We start from the raw sequence: 26451 nt of genomic DNA on the forward strand, positions 1-26451 counted from the left end.
AAATGTGACCATAGGACAAAATGCCTATAATGCCTAATAATGCTTTTTTTTTACTACAACTGATATTATCACTCAGTATAGAAATTTCTGTGACTAAAATTATGCCCCATTTGAATATATATATATATATATATATATATATATATATATATATATATATATATATATATATATATAAGGTACTATTTGTTTAAAAGATAAATCAATGTTGTTTCAGACTTTTGGACCACACTATATTAAAATATTTTGTCATCATTTACATGATTTTTTGCTCTTGTTTTCATGATTTTTATATCTTTTTATATCTAGGCTGCTGAGAAAGAGGGTGGTCTGCCACGACAAGTTGGGAACAAAACTGAATGTGCCTTGCTAGGGTTTACCACTGATTTACGGAAAGATTACCAAGCTATTCGCTGTGAATATCCTGAGGAAAAACTGTACAAAGTATACACATTTAACTCAGTCAGGAAATCCATGAGTACGGTCCTCAAAAATTCAGATGGAAGTTACCGTATGTATAGCAAAGGAGCATCAGAAATCCTCCTGAAGAAGTAAGTACACATTTAATATTTAAGATAATAATGATTTTGAAATTATTTGCCAATTGCTAGATAGTTACAGATGGTATTATTAGAGGGAGGAAATTACTCATTTAGTAGAGCATTTGATTGGACAAATATCTGTGTGGTTCAGGATGAGTAATCAGTATTTTTGGTCCAGTTTTCCTGGACAAGACTACACACTAAAGGCACAGTCACATTACCAAAATGTTAGTGCAATTTTAGTATGGCCATCTTGGCTAGGACTCCCTGGAAGAATATATTTCTTTTAATCTTAATAAGACCTTCCTGAAAAAATAAAGGATAAATAAAAATAAAACAATAAAATGGGGAAATGTTTCACTCTTATTGAAAATTGCAGATATTTTCAATTTCAGTTGAAATTTTGCCTGCAAAATTTCGGCAAGCAATAAATGTGACTCTGGTTTTAGACATTTTCATGTTTTTGAAAGAAATCGACACTTCTGTTTACCTAGAGTGCAATAAATGCATACAAAATTATGGTAAATACATTTAGAATGTTACAAATTAAAGCTTAGTAATACTGATTGCTTTGAATGCGAGACCACGTACTTGTATCATTAACTTACACGTTTAATCTTTAATATTTCTCCAGGTGCTGTAAAGTCCTGTCAAGCAATGGCGATGCCAGAGTCTTCAAGCCCACTGACCGGGATGACATGGTGAAACAGGTGATTGAGCCCATGGCCTCTGAGGGCTTGAGGACCATCTGTCTTGCCTACAGGGACTTCCCTGTTTCAGACGGGGAGCCTGATTGGGATAATGAGGCAGATATCCTGACTGGACTCACCTGCATTTGTGTGGTGGGCATTGAGGATCCTGTTCGGCCGGAGGTAATTGCTCACATGAGCTTTAATCCTATTCCATCCAATTTCATCAATGGAAAATGTGCATTTGATAGGTAAAGGTGTCATGAACAGGCTTTTTTAAATTTATTTTTTTATACTGTTGTCCGAGGTCAACTAATAAAGTTTGTGTGTTTTTTGCATTCAAATACATCATAACTAATTATAACAATAATAATTATTACATCATAACTAGCCTAAGTAATTTTCTACAGTGGCTTTGCGGCTCTATTCTGAACGCTGGGTTTTGATGGGCATGGTGCACTGGAGACTTAAACACCCATGGCTAGGATTGGATAAGATTAGCATATTTAATGAGCTTCAGCTCCCCTGTCAGTTCAGTTCACAGGAGGGAGGGATTGTTTTGAAAGCGGCAACAAGGATGATTTTCTCACAGGGCTCGTAAACATCTTTATCTAACAAACACAATGATTTATTTCTCATCCACCCGCGATTGATTGGAATATTATTTCTGTATTAAATGGCCCGCATGATCACTTAATACAAGCGCAAACACACGCACGCACGCACACACTCACACACACATGCATGCGTGCCTAGATCAAGAATGGAGTATTATTTCACTATAGCCCATCTGGAAAACACAGCCCTGGGACTGCTATTACATATAAAAAAAGACATTTTACTCACATTATTTTGTTTCACCATTACTGTCGGATCCAATATAGAAGGCACAACATTGTGTCTGTAAATCCAGCACCTAAGACTTGTTTACAAACGATTCCGCAGTGAAATAAAGCGAACACACGTACGGTCTACCCCACGTGAGCTGGAACTTCATTAAAAATAAATGAACAAAGAAAACAAAGGAAGCTTATGCAGCGACTGTGTTCTTCCATCTTCCACAATATCTTGCTTTCCTTATTGACGTGTTTATTGCTGCTGGCTAACATGATCAGATGAGTTGGTGGGCGGGGCTACTAAATTACACTTGCTTATTATTCTGTAGAGGCGGCATTTATCTTCACTAGATGATGTCAGGATGAAGCACACGATTGTTTTCTGGGCCTGGTGTCTATAAAAGCTTTTCTTTGACTAACAAGGAAGTTTTCAGCTCTGAAACTTACAGGGTAATCTTATATTATCATGACATTTTAGATATCAAAAGCTCAAGGGAAACTTGATTTCTCAATTCATCACCCCTTTAAAACAAATCAAAGATGTGCTGAAGTACTCATTACTGTTAGTCAGCATGTGCTTGTTGACACCTAAACCCTGGATGGTATGATCTCCACAGGTCCCCGATGCTATTAAGAAGTGCCAGAGAGCAGGTATCACTGTGCGCATGGTCACAGGGGACAACATTAACACCGCTCGAGCTATCGCAACCAAGTGTGGCATTCTCCATACCGGTGACGACTTCTTGTGCCTTGAAGGCAAAGAGTTTAACAGGCGGATACGCAATGAACTGGGAGAGGTGAGGTGTTCAAAAAAAATTCTTGATCATTTTTCATTCAAATAAAACTCTGATTATATTAAAGGCCTCTACGTCTTTTCAGATTGAGCAGGAGCGTCTGGACAAGGTCTGGCCTAAACTGCGCGTACTTGCAAGATCTTCTCCAACTGATAAGCATACATTAGTTAAAGGTAATCAATTTTGAACAGGACTTTTGTGGTGCATATTACAGTCTTACTGCATATTAAATATTTTGATTTTTCTTCAAGGTATAATCGATAGCACCGTCCTTGAACAGAGACAAGTAGTGGCTGTCACTGGAGACGGAACCAACGATGGCCCTGCACTAAAAAAAGCTGATGTCGGATTTGCAATGGTATGATTTTTCAGATTTAGCCAACTTAATAGCTCATCACTGTAACACACAGTTTCAAAGGAATATTGAAGTTACGACAAATGAAAGATGAAACAATCAAAAAAATGAGCAAATGAAGCAGTGTTTCATACCATATATTTAAGAGAACAAAATGGTTACTTGTGGGGACATTAGCACAAAAGTAGTGTTAATGCACGCAATTCATTTTTTCAGTTTAACGCGTTAAAAAAGTTACATTATATGATCCCGCTCTTATTCATGGAAATGCTTTTAAACCATTCAAGCGCAACAAGACAAAAGAGAACACACTAGAGAAAAACGTGTGACATTATAGCATGCACAGACACTTCAGAATCAAGTCTTTGCCTCATGCGAAACTTCTGATCGCATTGATCGCTAATGAAATGACTGAATTTTGTTAGCAAAATTTTGATGAGCAATGAGTCTCTACATTTATTGTCTGAAGCAATGTGGAATAATGAAAGAATGAAAAAAATGAATACATTTTGACAGTGATGTGTCATTTTTAGGGCATTGCTGGTACAGATGTGGCCAAGGAAGCATCAGACATTATCCTGACAGATGATAATTTTAGCAGCATTGTGAAGGCAGTGATGTGGGGGAGGAACGTCTATGACAGTATCTCCAAGTTCCTTCAGTTTCAGCTGACCGTTAACGTGGTGGCTGTCATTGTGGCGTTCACTGGAGCCTGTATTACACAGGTCAGAGTACTGCTTCTTCTGTATTATTTCTATCTATCTTCTTTCCCTTAAACTTTATGTTTTTTTTACACAGGACTCCCCTCTCAAAGCCGTACAGATGCTGTGGGTGAATTTAATTATGGACACGTTTGCATCACTAGCTCTAGCGACGGAGCCTCCCACTGAGGCTTTACTGTTGCGCAAACCGTACGGTCGCAACAAGCCCCTTATTTCCCGCACCATGATGAAGAACATCCTCGGACATGCTGTATATCAGCTAACCATCATCTTCACACTGCTGTTTGCCGGTGGGCATCATCCTGAAATATTTAGAGCATCCAATTGGAGTAAACCAACTAATATATCTCTGACTTTACCTTTCTCACAGGTGAGCAGATCTTTGACATTGACAGTGGAAGGAACGCTCCTCTTCACGCCCCTCCTTCAGAGCACTACACCATCGTCTTCAACACCTTTGTGATGATGCAGCTCTTCAACGAGATTAATGCACGAAAGATCCACGGAGAGAGAAACGTTTTTGAGGGCATCTTCAAAAACTTGATCTTCTGCACCATTGTATTCGGGACCTTTGTTATCCAGGTACATCCAGTTTTAAATCATAAGCTTGCATCAATTATCAACAATCGTTCTGAATTCCAAATGTTTTTTTTAGGTTATAATTGTGCAGTTTGGAGGGAAGCCTTTTAGCTGTGTAGGTCTCTCTGTTGAGCAGTGGATGTGGTGTGTCTTCATTGGTTTTGGCTCTCTTCTCTGGGGGCAGGTAGGCCTTTCAAAGCATTTAAACTCCTGCTGACATGTAGAGTACAACCAAACTAAATTTTGATATGATACACTGTTCCTCACCCAATCCCCTCTGACCCACAGTTTATTACCACCATCCCCACAAGTCGCCTGAAGTTCCTGATGACAGCAGGTCATGGCACTCAGAAGGACGAGATCCCTGAGGATGAGCTGGAGGAGATGGAAGACCTGGATGAAATCGACCATGCTGAGATGGAGATGAGAAGGGGGCAGGTTTTGTGGTGTAGGGGTCTCAACAGAATTCAGACACAGGTACTGAATAAAGTTTTCATAGTTGTTGTTTTTTTAAATCAATATTTGGATGTTTCCTCAAGGCATTTTTAGATCCCAGGATTTTATTTGTATTAAAGCTAACAGATTTCCCTGTTCCAGATTCTCAATCTTAAAATATAAAATCCATTATAAAAATGATAACATGTTAAAAGACCTATAATCTAAAATAGCAAAACATATTGTGAAAAATCTTTTTTCCAAAAATACAACATTGCCGACAAGTATGCACTCTCGCCTATTAGTGATCGGCAGGCAGACATGCTCATTCATGACTGACAGATTTTTAGACTGATAACTTGTAGCTGTATATTCTGTGCTAGTGATCGCTGTGCTAAAGTGGCATGATAAATATTCAGTAAGTTGTATCTACAGCAAAGAATGGGAGAGTGACCCAGTGTGGATTACACCTGGGAGATAATGGCTTTTGAATGACTTGTAGTGAAATGGAAAATGGGACGATCATGTCCATCATCATGTGAACACTTTTAGCAACTTTTAAACTGTCTAAAATGTGCTCTACTCGTACCTGGACGCTGCTGAAAGAGGTTTGAATGAATGATTAATCCGTTTTGACTATGCTAAGAGTGTTATGTTCTTGTTGTCTGTACTTTACGAAACAAATACTTTAGTTTCTGTAATCACATTATTTGGCTGCTAAGATTTTGGCCGTTTTTTTCTTGGTGTGGGTAGGTTTTGGTGAGCTTTTGGGATGAAAATCGCTCCTGCTCTTGAGTGAGCTGTAAACAGTCCACCATGTTTATCTCCTCACCAGACCGTTTAAAGGGACCATGGTTGTCCACGTAAAATCACAGAGAGGGGTCAGAGCATGCTGAGGCGCACAGTGAGCACTGCGCAGAAGTCCCCAACTTTCTGCAGAGTCAATAGCTACAGACCACTAAACTTCGTGTGGCCTTCAGATTAGCTCAAGAACAGTGCTTAGAGAGCTTCATGGAATGGGTTTCCATGGCGGAGCAGCTGCATCCAAGCCTTACTTCACCACACCAAGTGCAATGCAAAGCGTCGAATGCAGTGGCGTAAAGCACACAGCCACTGAAGTCTAGAGCAGTGGAGACGTGTTCTCTGGAGTGACCAATCACGCTTCTCTGTCTGGCAATCTGATGGTCGAGTCATCATATTAGAATAATTTCTGAAGGATCATGTGTCTCCGAAGCCTGGAGTAATGATGCTGAAAATTTAGCTTTGTATCACAGAAATATTCAAATTTTAAAATAAAGGAAATCTTTTATTTTGTATTGTTTTTTTGATCAAATAAATGCAGCCTTGGTGAGCAAAAGAGGCTTGTTTAAAAAATACTGTATGAAAAAATCTTACTAACCTCGTACATCAAATTGATATTTTAAATCTTAAATCTTTAAAAAAGTGTTGTTGGTTGAAAAAACAGACAATTGGGAAGGTTGTTGTTGGTGGTGGAGGGTTATATGTTGTTTTACTCACTGAGTTCACTGACCTCTGATTTCTATTTGGTTTTGGTGCTTTTTTTTTTAGATCCGTGTGGTTAATGCTTTCCGGGATGCCATGTCCCCTTACGAAGGCCTGGAGACGCCGGAGTCTCGCAGCTCCATTCACAACTTCATGAGCCACCCAGAGTTCCGTATCATGGATTCAGAGCCAGCCATCCCCCTCATCGATGACACCGACCCTGAGGAGGACGCACCTACTAAACGCAACACGGTTCCTTCCCCACTTCCTCCAGTTTTATCCTCCCCTAATCAGAACAATAATGCAATCGACAACAGGGGCTACCATCAACACAAAGATCTAACAAAAACTATCATTCCTCCAACCCCTGGAAGCCCCCTACACAGCCTGGAGACCTCTCTCTAATCCAGTACCACCTACATCAGACCACGCCAACAACCGAGGACACATCAACGACAAGGCCAGGGCTTCTGGGCCTTTGAAAGGGAACTGGAAAAGTAGCAAAACGTGTTTTTTTTTTGTTTGTTTTTTAATTTCATAGGGGTTCTGTTTTATTATTTCTTATTTTACCTGCACATCTGGAAAGTGTACAGTTTGGGAATGAACAGTGTTGCTCAAATGTTCAAATTAATATTTTGTTCACTTAAATATTTTGATATTATGGTGTATTGGCTGTTCATATTTCAGTTAAAAAAAAAATTTCAAGTTTTTGGACACTTTCTTATTTTGGATGAAAAAAAGATTCACTGCTCTGTTAATTTGTGAGCACAAAAACTTTTTGAAGGTGCACTATTTGCCTCTAAATAGGTTTTGATTTTTAGAAAGCTAGATGTCAATTAAATGGGAAAAGATGCAATGACTCAACATTTTTAAAAGGGTACGACAGGACAGTTAAATGTAGGGTAGGCAATTTCAAAGAGGCAATAGCAATAGCAAACTAGCTTTGAAAGCATTAGATCCCACCCTCCCTTCAGGGCTTCTCCAAAGCCACACCTCCTTTAAAACACATGAATGTGCACAGCCAGAGCAGAGTCTGCAAAGCGTCACATGAAATGGTGTTAAATTACCTCACGTCTCAAAGGACATGACATTATAATGAACGCTTGTACCGCCTGACTGCTGCATATTCAGTTCAGCATTGGTAGTGTTAATGACATAGAAACATAAATCTGAGGATGTGAACAGCTCTGGGTAGAGCGTCACAGGTTGCCATTACTCAAAATTACGGTTACGACATTGCATGAAGGCAGCCCTTTTTGATACTCGGTGACTGTCTGCCTACAACTCTGCATAGCCTTAAGGAACGCTCTGATGACGTGTGATGTCTGCACGAGCAGGGTGCGCGGAGGTATGGAAATACATATGTTGACAGGCAGGTAGGATTGCAGTCGGACCGATTTTTTGGTCCAGAGATATGTACATTGTTTATATTTTGACCACTTCTATTATCTGTTGCTATCAGGGTGTGAAGAGAGTTTCAACCAGAATAACAAAAACGGTTTATAAAAAAAATGCCTACCCTACTTTTAATTTGATTTTGAGCCTTTTATTCCATAAAAAATAACTATTCACAAAAATGGCACAGTCAAGGTGTTAGTAAGGGAATTAAATTATTTCTTTCTTTCTTTGATCAAATACAAATTAAGAAAGGTACATATGGCAGTGCAGGGAGGCCGTGCTAAAATGTTTTTTTTGTTTTGTTGTTTAGAGCGTTTTTATCAGCTTTGATCCACTCCACCTCCTTAAACTACAGATGAGGACTCAAGCACATGACATAAATCACACGACAGTTTCAGTCAAGATGCTGTTGTATGAAATGTTGTGATGGTAATATGTGGGAACATAACCATGGTTCCAGCAGAATGTGGTTTAGAATTTGTTACAGAAATGTAAACGATATAAGATTAGTAAAAACAAATAGGAAAGACATGGAGAGAATTTTGTTTATTTCACTGTAGTTTCATTCCCATTTTGGGAATGAATATTTTTCCATCTGTTTATGGAATATAATTTTGTAAATGTAAATGTTTATTGTGGTTTAATTTACATTTGGAAGTCGTTAAGTATATGTATGGTTTTTGACAATAAAATATTCATATTTAGCTTAACCTAATCAGTGGTTTTAATTTGGATCTTGATTATAGAATACAAACTCCACATTTATATGAACATTATTAAATTATATAGCATTAATGTGCATTAAACTAATTAGAAATTGAACTGCTATTTTTATATTTAAATATACATGAATTATTAATTTCATAAGCATTATATTTGTTGTCGATTTTTTAAGTAAAAAAAAAAAAAAAATAGTAGCATAAACATGGTGATTTAGTTAACCCAAAAATAAAAAATCTGTCATAATTTACTAATCCTTATGTTGTCCCAAAGTCCCAAACCTGTATACGGTTCTTTGTTCTGTTGAACACAAAACAAATTTAAGGAGTGTTCAACAGAAAAAACAAACTCATACAGGTTTGGAACAAAATGAGGGTAATTAAGTGATGACAGAATTTTCATGTTTGGGTTAACTATCCCTTTAAAGTAGTGAGTCATTTGAATTTTTATTTGATTTTGTTCTGCGCATTGCTCAACGTCAACATGACGACTGCTGCGTTCCGGAAACGTGCTCCACCAACCAATCCTGTCGCTGGATTCGCGTCACGTGATCTTCGAAATCAGACTGGCCACGAAATTTGAAATGTGGAAGCAGATCGCAAGGGCCAGTTATTTATTGTGAACAGACAGCACTAAGATTAATAAATATAAAACCAGACCTACAAACGAAAAGTAAGTATTTGAGCTGTACCAAATGTTTATCATCTGTTTCAAATTAGAATAGCATCGGTTATTAAACCGTATGAATCAATGAGCTTCCATGACTTCTATTATGTTTATGTATTGGATAGTTACTTATAAGATAAAAATGTCTGGTTTTATTGACTAACGTTCGTTTTATTTCAAGTATTTTAAACTGCATTTGGGTTGAAATGTACTTGGTTGGTGTTTCAAATGTGTTGTAAACCAAATTGTGTGTAACCACATTAACGTTAACTGTAAATTGATGTTGGCAGGACTGTGGCCTCCATTTGTTTTCCTGGCTGAAGATGGCATCCCTCACTCGCAGTGGTAATGACGTTTTATTTGATTACAATATGTCTAATCTAACCTTACAAAAAAAAAAAAAAAAAAAAAGGAACGTTACTGTAGTAATACTGTGGTAAAATGTCAGTACAATGGTCCATCATGTCATAACCACCACAGTATTTGTTCTTTTTTGTAAGTGTAGTATAACAAGCCAAATAAAATAAACACCGATCTGGCATATTCAAACATATTTGGATGTAAAATTTTATCAGTGTTTTGTGTCTGTGTGTGTTTTACTTCTAGATTTTGTTTCACTGGCAGAGGAGAAATTTGACTTTGACATTTCATTGTCACCTGCAAGGTTTGTTTTCAATGTTTTAATATGTTGTTATTAAAAGCTATTAAACTTCAGTTATTGTTATTAACTGAAATAAAGCTCAAATAAAATAGAAATTCTAGAGGGCAAGCTTGAAAAACAATATCATTAGAATAAATTCTTGTAATAACAAAATTACAAAAACTTGATCGTATACAAAATATATATAAAAATGTTATTTTTCAACTAAAATTACAGGCCAGTTCCGGCAATACATTTAACCCCCATATACAATAAGAATTATAATTTGGTTTTAATATGTTATGATGGTATATGTAATGGAAATGTTCTCTCATAGCTCTAAAGGAGATTATGATGTTGAGGATGAGGTGTTCGTGGGTCCAGTTGGTCATAAAGAGAAATGCATTTCTCATGGGGTTGAGGTTCACATGAAGGACAGTATGAGCAGCGGTCCGTCTCAGGGAGAACAGTCCAGCTGGAGTCCGCTCACAGGAGAGAAGTTTGAGGAAATCTGCAAAGAAGCTCATCTGCTCGCCAGCCACCTGGAGCAAACCATCACTGACTCTGTAGCGGAGAGCAGCGTAGTGTCCTCGAGCCAAGCTGAGGAGGCCGAGATGTTTGAGGAGGACACAACAGTCAAACTGAGCATGTTCATCAAGCCAGCTCATGTTCTGAGTCCCATCAAAAGAGAGACCTTTCTTGTGCAGGACAGCCCGATGAAGCAGCTTCCACCCGCCATTCAGAAGCAAATGCTGAAGGCTAATGGGATGGCCAGGTTTGGCAAGCAACGTCTCAGTACGTCGAGTCCAGTCAAGCCGGCTGTGACGCATCCTAAGGTGGCTACTAGAGGCAAAGCCATTGTGGCTAGTAATGGGCTGTTACGCAGCAAACCCGCAATCCAAGGGAACTCACGACTTTCCTCCAGCACAAAACTGCCAGCGGCCACTAAAACTAGGCTTCCTCCTCCCAGCAAAGTACGAATCCCTCTCCATTTGTTTATACACTGTTACTGTTTGACACATGAGATTTATTTTGGGTTTATGAATGTCTTTCAGGGTAATTTTGGGCTGAAGCTCAGTCCCAGCTGTAGAAACACAAGTAGAGCTGGGTCTTCTGAAGACCTTCTCTCTGATACCACCAGTGTTGCTTCTGATGTCAGCGATTCCTCATTTAACACTAGTTTGCCAGGAAGAAGCAGCATTCCAACCCGGAACAAGGTAAAAAGAACTTTCGTGAGTCATACATCAGTTTAAATGTCAGGGGTCAGCAAGATTTTATTATTATGTTTTTAAAAAGTCTCTCATGCACACCAAGGCTGTATTCATTTGATCATAATGTCAGTAATATTCTGAAATATTATTACAGTTTAAAACAACTGTTTTCTATTTTAATATATTTTTATTCCAGTGATGCAAAGCTAAATTTTCAGCATCATTACTCCAGTCTTAATAGTCACACGATCCATTAGAAATCATTCTAATACGCTGATTCTAATCATTCTAATATTGACCAGCTTACCAGTATGTTGTGATTGGCCAAACACCTCAAGCGTAATGCCTCTCTCCATAATCAAAAGCTTCAGCTTGCATTGCTTTTAAAGCGTTTGTAAACGCACAGTTAATAATAATAATAAGTCGTCGGTTTTACCGTACAAGAGTCAGATTCTAAAAATGCGGAAGATCGATCGGAACCAACTTTGCATGCATGACTTGAGCAGAATGTTTAACAGTGGTAAATAGTCTTTGTATATAGCCTGTGTTGTGCTCTTCTAGGTTCTAAGAAGCTGTCCTCTGTAATAAAAGCTGTGCACAAGCAAACTCTTGGGTTGTACTGCCCAGGAACAGCTTTAGAAATAAATCTTAACCTCTGAAAGCAAAAACTACTATTCACTGAAGCCTCGTCTTCTCTGTTTGCGGCATTAAAATGCTAATATTTCACATTGTGACATGGACGTTAGATGTAGTATCCTGGGCTTGAATTGAGGCATTTTAGGCAGGTCTGGATCAGTGTTCTCTGTTAGAAGGTACAGATTGCTTTGAGCTTTGTAACTGTGCAGCTCATATACATGCACATTGCACAAACAGATACATTACACTAAAGGAAACCATTAAAAAGCATCATATGACCTCTTTAATATGGAAACAGTGATACACTTTTTCGTGTCTCTTTGATGAATAGTCTTTTTTGGAACAGCATTTATTTGAAATATATATATTTTGTAACATTATAAATGTCTTTACTGTATTAATGATCTTTTTCATATTTCTTAGCATATCTTTTCTGGCACAGGACTTTTAAATTGTAGTGTACATTGTTTTTAAAATGCACAATAGGCTTGTTTTGTCATTTAGTGTAATTTACCACTAATGTAGGATGATGCATAGTTTTAGTAATTGTTCGACAATACCGATTAAAATGTATTTATTTTAAAACATGTCAATATCATTCAGACAGAATTGCGAGCTCCGTCTGCTCTTAAAGCTCCTTCACTTCAGAACTCTAGAGTTGTGGACAGGAGGAGAAACACCTCGTCCTCGTCGTCTTCTGTGTCCAGCATCAACTCTAGTCTAACTATCTCTCCAGGAAGCAAAGGTGACCGTTCATACATTTGCCACCAACATTTGCCACCATCTGATGCTTACTTATAGTTTTTAATAATCCTTTAATAATTAAATAGCTTAAATGAATCTTTAGCTAATTTTAAAATTAATATACATTTTTCATGCTGTACATTTATGTTGTGTGATGCATAAATCCATTTGAGGCATTTCAAGTAGTTATTTATTCTTTTATTTTCATTTTTCCTTATGATGGAATTATTTACAAGCTTATAAAGATGTATTTTTGAAAAGAAAATGTGGTTGGTTTTGATTAGCGCAGTGTATCTGCTGCCATCTGCTGGTTAATAACATGTATCAACTCATTCTCTCACCAGCTAAAACCAATTCGTCCTTGAACTCCAGCACTAACAGCATCGGCGCTCGTTCACACAGCAGTGTGAGCAGGTTGCCGAGTTCTAGCCGCAAATCCTCTGTTGTTAGCAGAAACCCAGAGCCCCCCGTCAGCAGACGGACCTCCATCACTACACAGGGAAGGAGAGCATCCGAACTTCTCCCCAGGCCTGTCAAAGCTACACCCATTAAGAAAACGGACCCATTTCCGCCTCCACAGCTTCTGACCCCTGCAAAGACTGCTGCTGAAAAGACCACTACCAGCATCCCTGCATCTAATACTAAGATTGGAAGTGCTCTAAGAGGAAACCCTAAACTCAAGATCCCAGTGATGCCAACACCCACAAACTACCTGAAGGGAGTTTGCAAATCTGAGGGTGAGGAAAAACAGAATCATGCTAATGTATTGGAACTATTTACCCGCCAAGAGAATGTCATGTTTCACACTAAAATCTGAATAATTTTTTTTATATATTAAGCTTAAGGAAAGATTAAAGATATACTTATTTCTTAGGACCATCTAGATTTTTCTTTAAACCAGTGTTGAAATAAAATACATTTTATCCAAAAGGTCCCTTTAGCTTTGAGGGGGGAAATATTTAAAAAAAGAATTATGTATTTAAAATTGAATGCAATTTTAATTAAGTTAGATTAATTGTTAAAAAAAATTATTTTGCGCGCGCACACACACACACACATATATATATATATATATTAGGGCTGTAACGATACACCAAACCCACGATTCGGTTCGTATCACGATTTTTGACCCACGGTACGATACAAACCTCGATATGGGGGGGACAAAACAGTTTTATTCTGTACAGTATTCTGTAGCCTATTTTGCCGTCAATACCATATGTGTGGTCAATAGGCTACTGCCGACGTTTTCTTTGCAGTACCAATAGGCAATATATTTAACATGAAGTATAGGGCCTCCTGTACATCAATACCAACAGAAGCGCCGCGTCAGACATGCTTCTGGTGTGCAAAGAAAGGGAAAACGCCACGCAGCCGCCCCGCGGATGACACGCAACAGAAACGCCACGCTCACACCACGTTGCCAGCCGGTTGGGGAAGCTTCTTGAAACACTTACAGCAAATTGTGTTGGTCTTGTCAACTACACGATTGCCATCCTTGTTCTCCACCGGGTAGCTGAAATGTTGCCATACTGCTGACTTAAAAGTTGGACCTGGACAGGAAGGATAATTCTGGGAGTTAGTAGGGGTGTGTCGCGATTCTGCCTCCTCACATCGCGATACAGGTTCGTGGACCTGCGTATTGCGATTTCGATATCATATCGCATATCGTTACAGCCCTAATATATATATATATATATATATATATATATATATATATATATATATATATATATATATATATATATATATATATATATATATATATATAATTAAATACAATATTTATACACATGTATATTTATACATATGTGTATAAATATTGTATTTAAATTATTTTAAATTAATTACTATTAAAATTACATTTGCAAAAAAAAAAGTTTTTTTTTTTTTATATTTAATTTTATGAAAATGATCTCATTGCAGAAATATCTTCCTGGTCCTACAAAGAGAGTTATTTTTATGTTCATCTAATGTTATTTGTTTCTGTGACATTTAATGCTAACCTCTATTGATTTTATAGTTTCCTCCTCACCTGAAGTCCCTCGTATCATGAAGCCAAAGAAATTGTTGTCTTCATGCAGCATGGACAGGTAATATAGGAATATTTTCTCAGAACATCATTCCATTTCTTTTAAAGGATTCTCTTAACTCTGATACATCTTTGTAGTATTCCTGATATTCTAGTGGGTCCCCCGGCGGGTCTCCTGACGCCCTCGGCTATGGGTAAACTGCGGAGGCCCTCGGCTCTTCCCACCCCAGTCAACCGCCGGATCTCTGGTATCCCTGCATTCACACCCAAGAGCGTGTCACGCCTAAGTAAACCCTCCCAAATCACAGAGCGCTCATCAACCTCTAGCCAAGGGCCCACTGATCCAAGGTGCTACTTTTGGTCTAAGATATTTTGTCTGTTGATCTCAGTTATTCTATAGCTTGTCTCAATCTCTGTATAAGTAAAAGTCTAATTCAAACTGTCTATCTGTACAGCCCAGAAAACACGAATGAAACGGAGAAACAGGAAGATGAGCAAACCTCAGTGTCAAATGAGGAGACCTGCCCTCCAGCTGACCTCCAGCCCTGCTCCTTGGTCTTTCATTTGGAGGATGAGCCAGAAGGACCTCCTGCCTGTGAGCCAGCAGCTGTAGAGAATCCCTCTGAGCCTTCGTCATGTGATCCTGAGCCTTCGTTATGTGATCACGAACCTCCTCAGGTTGACATGAAACCCCCATCACTTCCAAACACAGCAGACCTCGAGAAACACCACCTGCTCAAGAACAAAGAGAACAAGGATGTTAAAGAGGTAAAATAAATTCAATTTGAATGGATTTTTAGATCAAATGTATGGGGGAAAAAAAAAAACATCTGAAAATGTTATAGGTTTTGCTTGTGGATGCACCTGCACCAGCACTTCAGCTGAAAGAGAAGCTGCTAATCGATCTCTCCAACACCCCAGACCTGATCAAAACCTCCTCTGCAAAGCCCTGGGGAGGACAGGTGAGAGGACATTTGCTATATATATATATATATATATATATATACACGCACAGTATCATTCAAAAATTTGGGGTCGGTATGGTTTTTTTTTTTTTTTTAAGTAAAGGTTGCATTTATTTAATCAAATATTCAGTAAAAAGCTGAATTTTCTGCATCATTTCTTCAGTCACATTATCCTTCAGAAATCAATCTAGTATGCTGATTTGCTGCTCAAGAAAGTATTCTTATAAATGCAATATTTTTTTTGGAAGCCATAGATATTTGATGAATTTAAAGTTCTAAAAAGCAGCATTTGTTTGAAATAATTTTTTTTTAATGGGTTTAATGATTCCAAGCTTTTGAATTGCAGTGTGCATTCTTGTATTGTTTGCATTATTCAAGTATGTATACTGTTTATTTAAATGATTTATTAATTTATCCCCAGTTAATTGACCTGAGTTCGCCTCTTATAAAGTGGAGTCCAGAGGACAAGAACGAAAATGCTGAGAACACGGCTCAACTGATCGACTTGTCTTTTTAGAGGACCTGCTAAATGTACTGTAAACTGTGCCAAGAAAAAAAAATATGAGCTGGAGCATTTCAAACACTGATCAAATGAATCTAACAAGGGAGCTTTGATGCTGCTGTGATTTATTCGCCTTCGATTGTGACCTTTTTTTTGTGTTGTCTGTCTTACATAATTGTATGTAATTATGATGATCTGAGGTATTTTAGATATGAAAGATTTTTTTCCCCTCCCCAAAAGGTACAAATAAATGATACATTTACAATGTTGTCGTAGCACCTTTATTTATGTACTCCACATAAACAAACTCCTATACAGAAGGGGGCGGTAAGCATTCACTGTTTTCAGACCTCTGATGTATAGAACAAGACGTCCATAGAACGGCATGATCATTTAGCAGTTTCAATGTTTACTTAGACCACACATTAAATGCAGTTTTCTTCACAATTTGTATCTTAATGCTTTTGTACGACAAGTACGTTTAATTGACTGAGATGTAAAAATGTCAACGCTCGTACTGGATAATGGTGCGTACTTCGCCAAAATCGGTTACAGTCATGAGAAAGTCAGGTAACGTGACATTGTTTGCATTATGCATTTCCTTGTTATATAAAACTTACTGAATTGTGTGCTAGTTATGTTGAGCTTTTGTTTTGTTTTTGTTCATTAGTGTTATCCCAAATAGCCAATTCCGTTCGAAGACTTCCAGGTTGAAAACTTTCACTGCCAATCAGCTGGATGAAATCAAAGACCCGTCCGGACTCTTCTATATTCTTCCGTTTCAAAAGGTATTAGCTTGATATGAATTATAAACTTCGCTGCTTTCTATAGAAAGCTCATTGTGTTTACTTCACCTCGTCTGCATCCATATCAGGGGTATCTTGTGAACTGGGATGTGCAACGCAAAGTCTGGGATCATCTTTTTGGAAAAGAGATGTTTAAGGTAGGCTACTTGAATGATTACTCAAACATATCACATTTTCTTTTTCGTAAATGTACAGTATTATATTAGTATTATATTAATTAGATATTGAGTATGTACAATACATATTTGCAGGTGGACTTTGCTGATACCAACATTGTGATAACGGAACCATACTTCAACTTCACCTCAATTCAAGAATCCATGAATGAGATATTATTTGAAGAATATCAGTTCCAGTCAGCCCTCAGAATTAATGGTGAGTGTACTAGTATGCAGCCTACTTGGACTATGTATGAGGATTCCTTAATTTCTTCTTTTTTTAACAGCTGGATCATTGAGTGCTCATCGATACTTCCATGAGAAGAACTCTGAACTGTGTTGCGTTGTGGTGGACAGTGGCTTCTCCTTCACACACATCATTCCTTATTGTAGGGGAAGAAAGATGAAAGAGGGCATCTGCAGGTGAGCCACTCATTAGCCATATACAATTTTATTAAACCATATAAACAATGAAGATTTTATAAGTCTCTGTGTGCTTCCTAGAATAAATGTAGGAGGAAAGCTGCTCACCAACCATTTGAAGGAGATCATTTCATACAGGTAGACTTGCTACCGTTTGATTAAGGAAATTCTTTGGTGTTTCTTCCTTTACAGCAGATTTTTCCTTGAGCTTGTGTCAATCGTTGTCTTATAGGCAGCTGCATGTGATGGATGAAACCCATGTGATCAATCAGGTCAAGGAAGATGTGTGTTATGTGTCTCAGGATTTCTATAAGGACATGGAGATTGCACAGTAAGTTTTAACAAATGAGCAAATTGATGATAATTTCTTGAGCACCAAATCATCATCAACAAAGAATGATTTCTGAAGGTTCATGTGACACTGAAGACTGGCGTAATGACACTGAAAAGCTTTGATCACAGGAATAAATTATATTTTACAATACATTTAAATAGGAAACTGTTTAAATAATATTATTTCATAATATAACGTTTTTTTATTGTATTTTAATCAGATAAATACTGCCTTGGTGAGCATAATGCATCCCTTTCAAAAACATTAAAGAGATAAAAATGTATTTATTAAATACTCACCCTCATATCGTTACAAACCTGTAAGACTTTTGTCCGTCTTTGGAACACAAATGAAGATCACACAACTGACAAAAGTTCATAAAGAGATTGTAAAACTAATACACAGGAATTAGGAATTGAGCGGTTTAGTCCACATTTTCTGAAGAGACACGATTATATATATGATACATATACACTTTTATTCACTTATAAACATTCATCAACGCAAACATCGGTTATAGTAAACGGAAGCTCAAGCATGTTCAATTGGTGTGAGAACCAATGAGGTTAATTCTGATGTGTTACGCAGCATGTTTAAAGGGTTAGTTGACCCAAAAATTAAATTTCTTTCATTAATGACTCACCCCAATGTCGTTCCACACCCGTAAGACCTCCGTTCATCCTCGGAACACAGTTTAAGATATTTTAGATTTAGTCAGAGGCCTTTCTGTCCTTTGAATGTAAGTGTATGCACACTTTGCTGTCCAAGTCCAGAAGGTAATGAAAACATCATCAAAGTAGTCCATATGTGACATCAGTTGGTTAGTTAGACTCTTTTGAAGCGTCGACAATACATTTTGGTCCAAAAATAACAAAAAATACGACTTTATTCAGCATTGTCTTCTCTTCCGTGTTTGTTCAGAATCAGCCGATTGATTCGTATCGCCAATGTCACGTGATTTCAGCAGTTTGCCAGTTTGACACACAATCCGAATCATGATTCATGACCGTTTGAATCTTTATTTGAGGAACACGGAAGAGAAGATTATTTGTTATTTTTGGACCAAAATGTATTGTCGACGCTTCAAAAGAGTCTAACTAACCAACTGATGTCACATATGGACTACTTTGATGATGTTTTCATTACCTTCTGGACGTGGACAGCAAAGTGTGCATACACTTACATTCAAAGGACAGAAAGCCCTCTGACTAAATATAAAATATCTTAAACTGTGTTCTGAGGATGAACGGAGGTCTTACGGGTGTGGAACGACATTGGGGTGAGTCATTAATGAAAGAAATTAAATTTTTGGGTGAACTAACCCTTTAAGCTTCCGCAAGAACCAATGAAGTTTGTTCTCGCATGTCATTTTATCATTTTATCATTATCTTAATTTCTGTTCCGAAGAATGTAAGTCTTACGGGTTAGGAACGACATGAGGGTGAGTAAATGATGATAGAAATGTTCATTTTTGGGTAAACTAACCCTTTTGAATGGTTGTGTGTATATAGTATAAATAATTCTGGTGATTTGACAGATTGAAAGGAGAAGATAATATGGTTATGAGAGACTATGTGCTGCCAGATTTCAGCTCTATCAAAAAGGGATTTTGCAAGGTAAGAAATTTGGCAAATTCAACAATACTCTTTCCCGGGTTTCACAGACAAGGCTAAAGCTAGTCCCAGACTGCATGTTTGTGTTTTAACTGAAAACAACTTACACTGACATATCTTAAAATATGTAAGTGCCATTGTTTTGGCTCAAGATGCACACTAGAGTGCGGATCGGGCCGCATTTTTCTGTCCGAGCCTGGCCCGCGTCCGACAGAGCAGTAACCGAACCCGACCCGAGCCCGACAGGCATTCAAATATTTATGTCCGACAGTTAAAATCTATATTTTTTCCTCATATACTAATGACACATACATTTGTTTGTGTGGAAAGCCGGCTTTTATTAAGCAACTGTAGAAAGGCATTCAGAAATGTTTACAGACGAGCACATCAGCACGCGCATGGGGCATCAAATGTTACACAGAGCCCAATCAAATAGCCAACTGAAATTAAATGAACAAAGCTCTGCTAAAAATGGCCCAAGCTAACAGAACAAAACATTAACGTAACACAATTGAAATGCTTATTGAAATGAAAGTCATCTTACCAATTTTCTCAAACTGTGTGGTTCCTAAACTGCAACATGGGATATATTTACATAATCTATCCATCAAAGTTTAGGCTAATCAAGGTTTTATGCAGAAAAAGGATTGCATCAACTGTGGATGGCTTCAAGGCTGTCCTGCTGCCAGCAGCGCTGAAGTTGAGCTCACTGGAATGACAAGGATGCCGCGGGCAATATGCATGCACGTGTTGCGCGTTGTTGTCACAGCGACATAAACAAATTTACGCATGCAGGAAGACGATGTTAGGGTAATATTTTACATTTATTTTAATCACAAAAACAAACCATTGCATCAAGTTAAACAAGCCCATTGGCTACTTGTATAATAAGCAGTTTTAAATTTAAAAGGTTCAATGCCTTATCGTGCTGACGTGACCGAACCCGAACATCATTTCTAAATATCTATCCGAACCCGGCCCGACTCATCGGGTACCGTCGGAACCCGTCGGGCTCGGGTCGGGTATCCATCCTCTAATGCACACATGTAATGTTTTTTTTCTTCTATGGCACGTTTATTAAAACTACTTAAAGGTGCACTATGACACTTTTCCATCCGCTAGAGCGCGCCTATTCAAAACAAAGGCGTAGTTTGATAATGCCAAGTTTGAGCGCAGAATCTTGGGACATGTGGTTTTCACCTCACAGCCGGTGGAAAAGAATCGGGATAGGACTCGGGCATAAATAATGTTCATGGATGCGGTTATTAACTTTACTGTAGTACATAGCAGAGCAGGGCCGAGTGTTGTGGAGCTGAGCAAGGCTGCTGGTGCGATTGTTGCGCACACACGGCTCTCAAACAAAGGCACTTTTATTATGCCACAGTTGCCGGTGCCATTTCTGCTTTTCTGGTCATAAGTATAAGCAACTCTGTTTATCATATTAGATACATCTGAGTGTGTTGAAAATTGTTATAATGTGCGTTTGGTTGGTGGCTGCTATGACACTTGTTGCGCACTGCAGTAAGTGTAAAGCGTTTCTGCAAAATAAAACCGGAAACATAACGCAATAGCGCATAACGCTATTGACAGGCGACTCCCTCACACATCCCGGTTAAAATAGCAATTTTCTCATGATTTACAAATAGTTGGAAACATTTACGATAAGTAAGCACTCAATTGAAAGAAATATATAACACTGGCCCAGTGTTTTATTTGTTTTTTTTACATAGTGCACTTTTAAATGTCCTGGCTTAATCTCAGTCCTGCCTGTGAAACCAGGCCATTGTCTTTTACTTATACAGCATATTTTTTTTCTTTGCTGTAGCCTCGAGAGGAGATGAATTTTACTGGCAAATATAAGACTGGGGAGCAGATTTTGCGGCTCATCAATGAGAGGTTTGCAGTCCCAGAGATGCTCTTTCACCCCTCTGACATCGGCATTCAGGAGATGGGCATACCTGAGGCGTTAGTCAACTCCATTAACAACATGCCGGAAGGTAGGTTTAATCTGGCTTCATCTCATTTGATGCATTTGTCGGTTTAAAATGTAATTTTGTTTAAAGTACCCTAATATATGCTTACTTTTTATGTCCAGAGATGCAGCCCCACTTCTATAAGAACATTGTTCTTACTGGTGGCAACACTTTGTTCCCTGGATTCAGAGATCGGGTTTACAAAGAAGTCCGTGCACTTGCCCCTGTAGAATATGAAGTTTCTGTCGTTCTGCCACAGAAGTATGTTTAGAGTTTTAAAAAATTGATTGACATTTTATTTGGTTATTCTTTGCTGAATATCCCTCTTTTGTTTACAGTCCTATTTGCTACCCATGGGAAGGAGGGAAGTTATTGGCCGAAAATCCTGACTTTGAAGAGATGGTGGTCACGAGAGATGATTATGAGGAAAATGGACATTATGTATGCGAAGAGAAGTTTGATATTTGACCTGCATATGAATTGTCTGTCTTTTAATACAGAAAAATAGAACACTGCACATGTGTCTTTGTATGAAAACTAAGCTGTATATTGTCAACTACACATTACACTCAATATTACAACAGGCTTTTTTACTTTGAATGTGATCAATTTGTATTGGTTTTCTTTTGTATATATTAAAATGTGAACTGTAAAATAAAAAAATATTGGTAAGAAAATGTATTTAACCTATGTTTTGAAATTGTATATGAATAATAGCATATGGTTATTATTAATAGCAGTTAAAAACCTGTGATTTCACTAGTAATGCATGAAGTGCATCTTTAGTCACGCGGCACGTGATCTGCTGCCCGCAATAATCCTTTCGTCGTCTCGCGCTCAGAATTAAATCCGCGGGAAAACCACTTCAGAGACGCTGGAGTTAAAACCGTCGCCAAATATTAAAATAATTAAATATCTTTCTCTAAATGGTTATAGAGTAATAACATACATTAGTGAAAGTAATTACATTTTGGATAGTTCTCTATGCTAGCGTGATAGGTTAGAGTAGAGATCACACACCGTCAGGTAAGTTAACGTTACTGATGCTTCTGTGTAACGTTACCGTAGCTTTTTAAGGGAAATCTTATATAAAGTCTAGTATTTGGAAGAAAAATAGTTTTATATAACCTGTGGTATCGAGTTTAAATTGTTTTAATATAAGTTAACCCTTTTATTATGAACAGTACGACGTTTCAAAACTAAGTTAAGCTAATAAGTAACGTTAGTGATAATTGATTAGCATGCGTAGGTTTGTTATTTGTCGCTGCTTTATATTTGAATAAATTATCAGATTACTACAAAATACTCTTCATACAGAAAGAATATGGCAGCTTCAGGGAGAAAACAAAACAAGAAGGCCAAACACAACGACAACCCTACAGACCTGAAAGCGTTTGATTTCAACAATCTGGAGGAAAAGAAAGGAAGCGGATCTGACGACGATACGAGAGATGGTGTGTCTGTAATTTATTATAAAATGGTTTATTTTATAATTATTTTTTTTAAAGTAATTGGTATTACAGTGATGACTTCAGAGCTAATATGGTAGAAGTTGGTGAACACCATAAACTGTAATAATAATAAAAAATACATGTAAAGTTATGTTACCTTCACGCGCTATCGAAAATCTAACGTTAACTTACTTCCCACTTCTGAAGTCGTGATTAAGAGCTCATTGCATTTAAATTTTGACTTGACAGGGCGTTCATGTCCAATTTTTTACCTAGGAAACTTAAAAACGTATTTACGATCATTCCGATAACACGTGAAGGCAACATTATGACCATGGTAATAAATATAACTTATATAAGTTACAGTTGCAAGAAAACGTATGTGAACCACTTGCAGAATCTGAAAATGTGAATAAGTTTAACAAAATAAGAGATCATACAAAATGCATGTTATTTTTTATATAGTACTGTCCTGAATAAGGTATTTTACACACAGAAAAAAATGTTTACTTATAGTCCACAAGATGAAGAAAAAAGGCTTTTTTATTATAACATTTTTTTTTGTTATAAAAAATGTCCCCATTCAAAAGTTAATGAACCATTGATTCTTAATATGTGTGTTGTTCTCTGGATGTCTTGTGTTGATTGTTCATTAGTCTCTTGCTTGTCCTGATCAGTTAAACTGCTCAACAATCTTCAGAAAAATACTTCAGGTCCGGCAAATTCTTCAGTTTTTCAGCGTCTTTTGCATATTTGAACCCTCTCCAGCAGTGACTGTATGATTTTGAGATTTGCCATTTTATTTTTCTCATATATCGCAGAAATGACAGCTCTTTTCTGTCGTTTAATGTGGTCTGTTGTTTAATCAACCTCTTAACAAAATTTAGTCGCACCAGCAGGAAAAAAGGTTGCAAAATACGACCGTTTGGTCACAGTCTGGAGCCCTGTTCGTGTGTATGTAATATATATTTTGGTTTGAATATATATTTGGTTTGAATGTACTGGCCAGAATGAACTTTGTTCTTGTACTTGCCACCTTGAGAAAACAAACAAATGTATTTGTTCTTGCAGAGTATGTACAAAGCTTAAGTTGTCTCTTAATTTTTTTCAGAACTGTATATATACAACATTGTTATTAATTATATAATAAGCATATTCATATGAACTAACGATATTATAATATATGTGTATAGAGAGAGAGAGCAAATGATGTAGTTTTATAGCATGTTTTCATGTTGTTCTGATACATTAGAAACTCCAATCATTGACAAGCTGACCAAGAAAAGATCTGCAGAGACGTTTGATGATGATGAACTACACCCTGGTGGTGTGGGGTAAGTCTGCCAAAGTCAACCTAGCCAAAGTTATAAAGCCTTTCTCTGGATCAAAAAATAATTTGCTATCCTTTATCTCAGGAATGAGGTTCAAAATATGCTGGAAAGATTTGGTGGTAAGTGAAGTCAACAACTGCATATAGTCTGTTTTGAAATACTGTTTAATACTCAAAAACATGACTGAATGTCCATTTAGCGGACATCAGCAAGGCCATGCAGACCAAAAGGAAACGCTTGGAGGTTCTCACCAAAAACTCCTTAAAGGGCAGCACTCAGAAACTAGAGCAAATGTGGAAAACCCAGCAGAATCAGAGGTAAATGAAAGCACTGTAAGACATTCTTCTTTATCCACATCCACTCTGATGTTTATGTTGATTCTGTTTGCAGGCAGAAGCTGACACAAGATTATTCTCAGCAGGTGCTCTCTGTGCTTCAGCAGTGGGAGACTGATGTTCATAAATCAGAAGAGCAGGAGGAGAAACTAAATGTAGGAGTCAGACATTCGTCACATTGAAGTCAAGAAGTTTTAAAAGTTTCAATGTGTCATTTTGGGGCACAGCATCACACTAAGGGAAATAAAATGTTAATTGTAGGATTAAGGGTCTCGTAAAAAATATAATACCGCTTTTTGGGATATCTAGCAGCTATTTAGAGATATTTGATGTAAACGTCTCTCACTTTGCCTTTGAACTTCCTAATTTCTGTTTTCACAGAATTTGTTTCGCCAGCAGCAGAAGCTCTTCCAGCAGGCGAGGGTTGTGCAAAATCAAAAAATGAAAACCATCAAAGACCTGTATGAGCAGTTTGTCAAGGTCACTGATGCCATCATCACTTAATTTATTTGAAAATAAACCAAAAACTAATTTTTCATTGTTTGGCTGGCTGACTGAGGTCTTTTATTTCTGTGCAGAACATGGAGGAGATGGAGAAAAGCCATGAAGCCTTCCTGCAGGGCACACAGATGGAGCTTAGAAAAGAGATGGCTCTGCTGCAGAAGAAGATAATGATGGACACTGTGAGTGCTTCACAAAAGATTTCACACAACTAAGTTTAGGCTCTGGATATTAAACATGTCTGCTTCAAATAGCCTTTCAATGTAACATGTGCATTACCAAAGTAACTAAATCTGGCGTGGTTTTGTATTGGAGCTCATTTATGAAAAACAGAGATTTTTTATAAAGTGTTAAAACCATTTTTTACGTATTTAAAATTCAGTTGAATCTAAGAATGGATTTTTGAACAATTTAAAGGGATAGTTTGCCCAAAATGACAATTACCCAATGTTTTACTCACTCTCAAGCCATCCTAGGTGGATATGACATTCTTCTTTCAGACGAATACAATCGTAAAAAATATCAACACGGCTCCGGGTCATTAATAAAGGCATTCTGAAATGAATCGATGGGTTTGTGTTAGAAAAATATCCATATTTAAAACTATAAAGTAAAATATCTAGCTTCCAGCTGAACACCTTCCATATTCAACTTACCGGTAATTGTAATGTGTAATACCTCTCAGTTCGAAATGCTTACGGTAGATCCGATGTCATGTCAGTTGCGGATTGAATGCAGAAAGCAGTCTACAGGAAGCTAGATATTTTACTTCATAATTTTTTTTGTATATAACTCAGATTGTTATCTGTCTGAAACGAATGTCGTATACACCTAGGATGGCTTAAGTATGACTAAATCATGGGGTAATTTTTAATTTTTAGGTGAACTATCCCTTTTAAGAACAATGAATATGTATTTAACATTTATGTTCAATTTTTATATTTTATCATTACAGCAACAACAGGAGATGGCCACTGTTCGAAAATCCCTCCAATCCATGCTGTTCTGAAAACATCTTTCTGTTCTAATGTCATCAATAGAAATGTGGTGTGGATGACTTAACCTTATGTTCTAAAAGGAAGGTTTCTTTTATTGAGTATGAGTTTATAAGCTCAGACTTATAAGTCTGTTTGTTTTGTTTGTTTGTTTTTTTTAATCAAATTGTTCATTTTAATAAATAATTGTACTCCTGTTGTATTATAAAAAAACATACAAATAGATTCTTCTGTATTTTTTTAACCTTATGTCAAGATTAAAGACCCCACAAATTAATTTTCTATTGAAACATTTTTTTGCTGTCAATTTTGTACAATCTTGCTGCTCGCTAGTTACGAATGGCATTAGAGGGTTGGGATATTTTCATTCTAGAGAGCATTTAATTTGACAAAATTATGTGTAGCACAGTACAATTCATCAATATTTTTGATCCAATTTCTTAAAAAAGGAAAGTACAAAGAACATTTTAAATGTGTGTATATATATATGTATATATATATATATATATATATATATATATATATATATATATATATATATATATATATATATATATATATA

General features: G+C 37.2%; 4 protein-coding genes across 7 annotated transcripts in view; all 4 read left to right on the forward strand.

Annotated features, from left to right (window-relative positions):
- atp2b1b (ATPase plasma membrane Ca2+ transporting 1b) overlaps positions 1–8533 on the forward strand; it is a 30048-nt gene extending 21515 nt beyond the window's left edge. For all 4 annotated transcript variants that reach the window (XM_067437133.1, XM_067437136.1, XM_067437134.1 and 1 more), the window contains 11 exons: positions 310–551; positions 1177–1414; positions 2685–2864; positions 2947–3034; positions 3113–3219; positions 3750–3941; positions 4015–4228; positions 4309–4520; positions 4594–4701; positions 4806–4994; positions 6522–8533. In XM_067437133.1, coding sequence (XP_067293234.1) covers positions 310–551; positions 1177–1414; positions 2685–2864; positions 2947–3034; positions 3113–3219; positions 3750–3941; positions 4015–4228; positions 4309–4520; positions 4594–4701; positions 4806–4994; positions 6522–6860 — 2109 coding nt within the window. In that variant the 3' untranslated portion in view covers positions 6861–8533. The remainder of the gene's footprint in view (positions 1–309; positions 552–1176; positions 1415–2684; positions 2865–2946; positions 3035–3112; positions 3220–3749; positions 3942–4014; positions 4229–4308; positions 4521–4593; positions 4702–4805; positions 4995–6521) is intronic.
- Positions 8534–9093: 560 nt separating this feature from the next.
- gtse1 (G-2 and S-phase expressed 1) lies at positions 9094–16228 on the forward strand. The gene is made up of 12 exons (XM_067436197.1): positions 9094–9245; positions 9530–9584; positions 9846–9903; positions 10217–10853; positions 10935–11096; positions 12330–12471; positions 12815–13207; positions 14494–14563; positions 14641–14850; positions 14958–15270; positions 15348–15464; positions 15889–16228. Exons 2-12 carry the CDS (start codon positions 9563–9565, stop codon positions 15982–15984), a joined length of 2220 nt encoding a protein of 739 aa, XP_067292298.1. The 5' UTR covers positions 9094–9245; positions 9530–9562; the 3' UTR covers positions 15985–16228.
- Positions 16229–16302: 74 nt separating this feature from the next.
- Positions 16303–21953, forward strand: actr6 (actin related protein 6). Its single transcript, XM_067436842.1, has 11 exons — positions 16303–16539; positions 16640–16757; positions 16844–16912; positions 17027–17150; positions 17221–17356; positions 17438–17494; positions 17589–17687; positions 19228–19306; positions 21129–21300; positions 21399–21537; positions 21615–21953. Exons 1-11 carry the CDS (start codon positions 16472–16474, stop codon positions 21742–21744), a joined length of 1191 nt encoding a protein of 396 aa, XP_067292943.1. The 5' UTR covers positions 16303–16471; the 3' UTR covers positions 21745–21953.
- A 134-nt stretch (positions 21954–22087) lies between these two features.
- Positions 22088–26161, forward strand: sycp3 (synaptonemal complex protein 3). The gene is made up of 9 exons (XM_067436843.1): positions 22088–22302; positions 22594–22730; positions 23980–24061; positions 24143–24177; positions 24258–24375; positions 24449–24548; positions 24775–24873; positions 24972–25076; positions 25850–26161. The coding sequence occupies exons 2-9, from the start codon at positions 22601–22603 to the stop codon at positions 25901–25903; spliced, it is 723 nt and encodes a 240-aa protein (XP_067292944.1). The 5' UTR covers positions 22088–22302; positions 22594–22600; the 3' UTR covers positions 25904–26161.
- Positions 26162–26451: the final 290 nt, after the last annotated feature.

This window comes from Pseudorasbora parva, chromosome 25 (assembly GCF_024679245.1).
Source record: "Pseudorasbora parva isolate DD20220531a chromosome 25, ASM2467924v1, whole genome shotgun sequence".
Taxonomy (NCBI): Eukaryota; Metazoa; Chordata; class Actinopteri; order Cypriniformes; family Gobionidae; genus Pseudorasbora; species Pseudorasbora parva.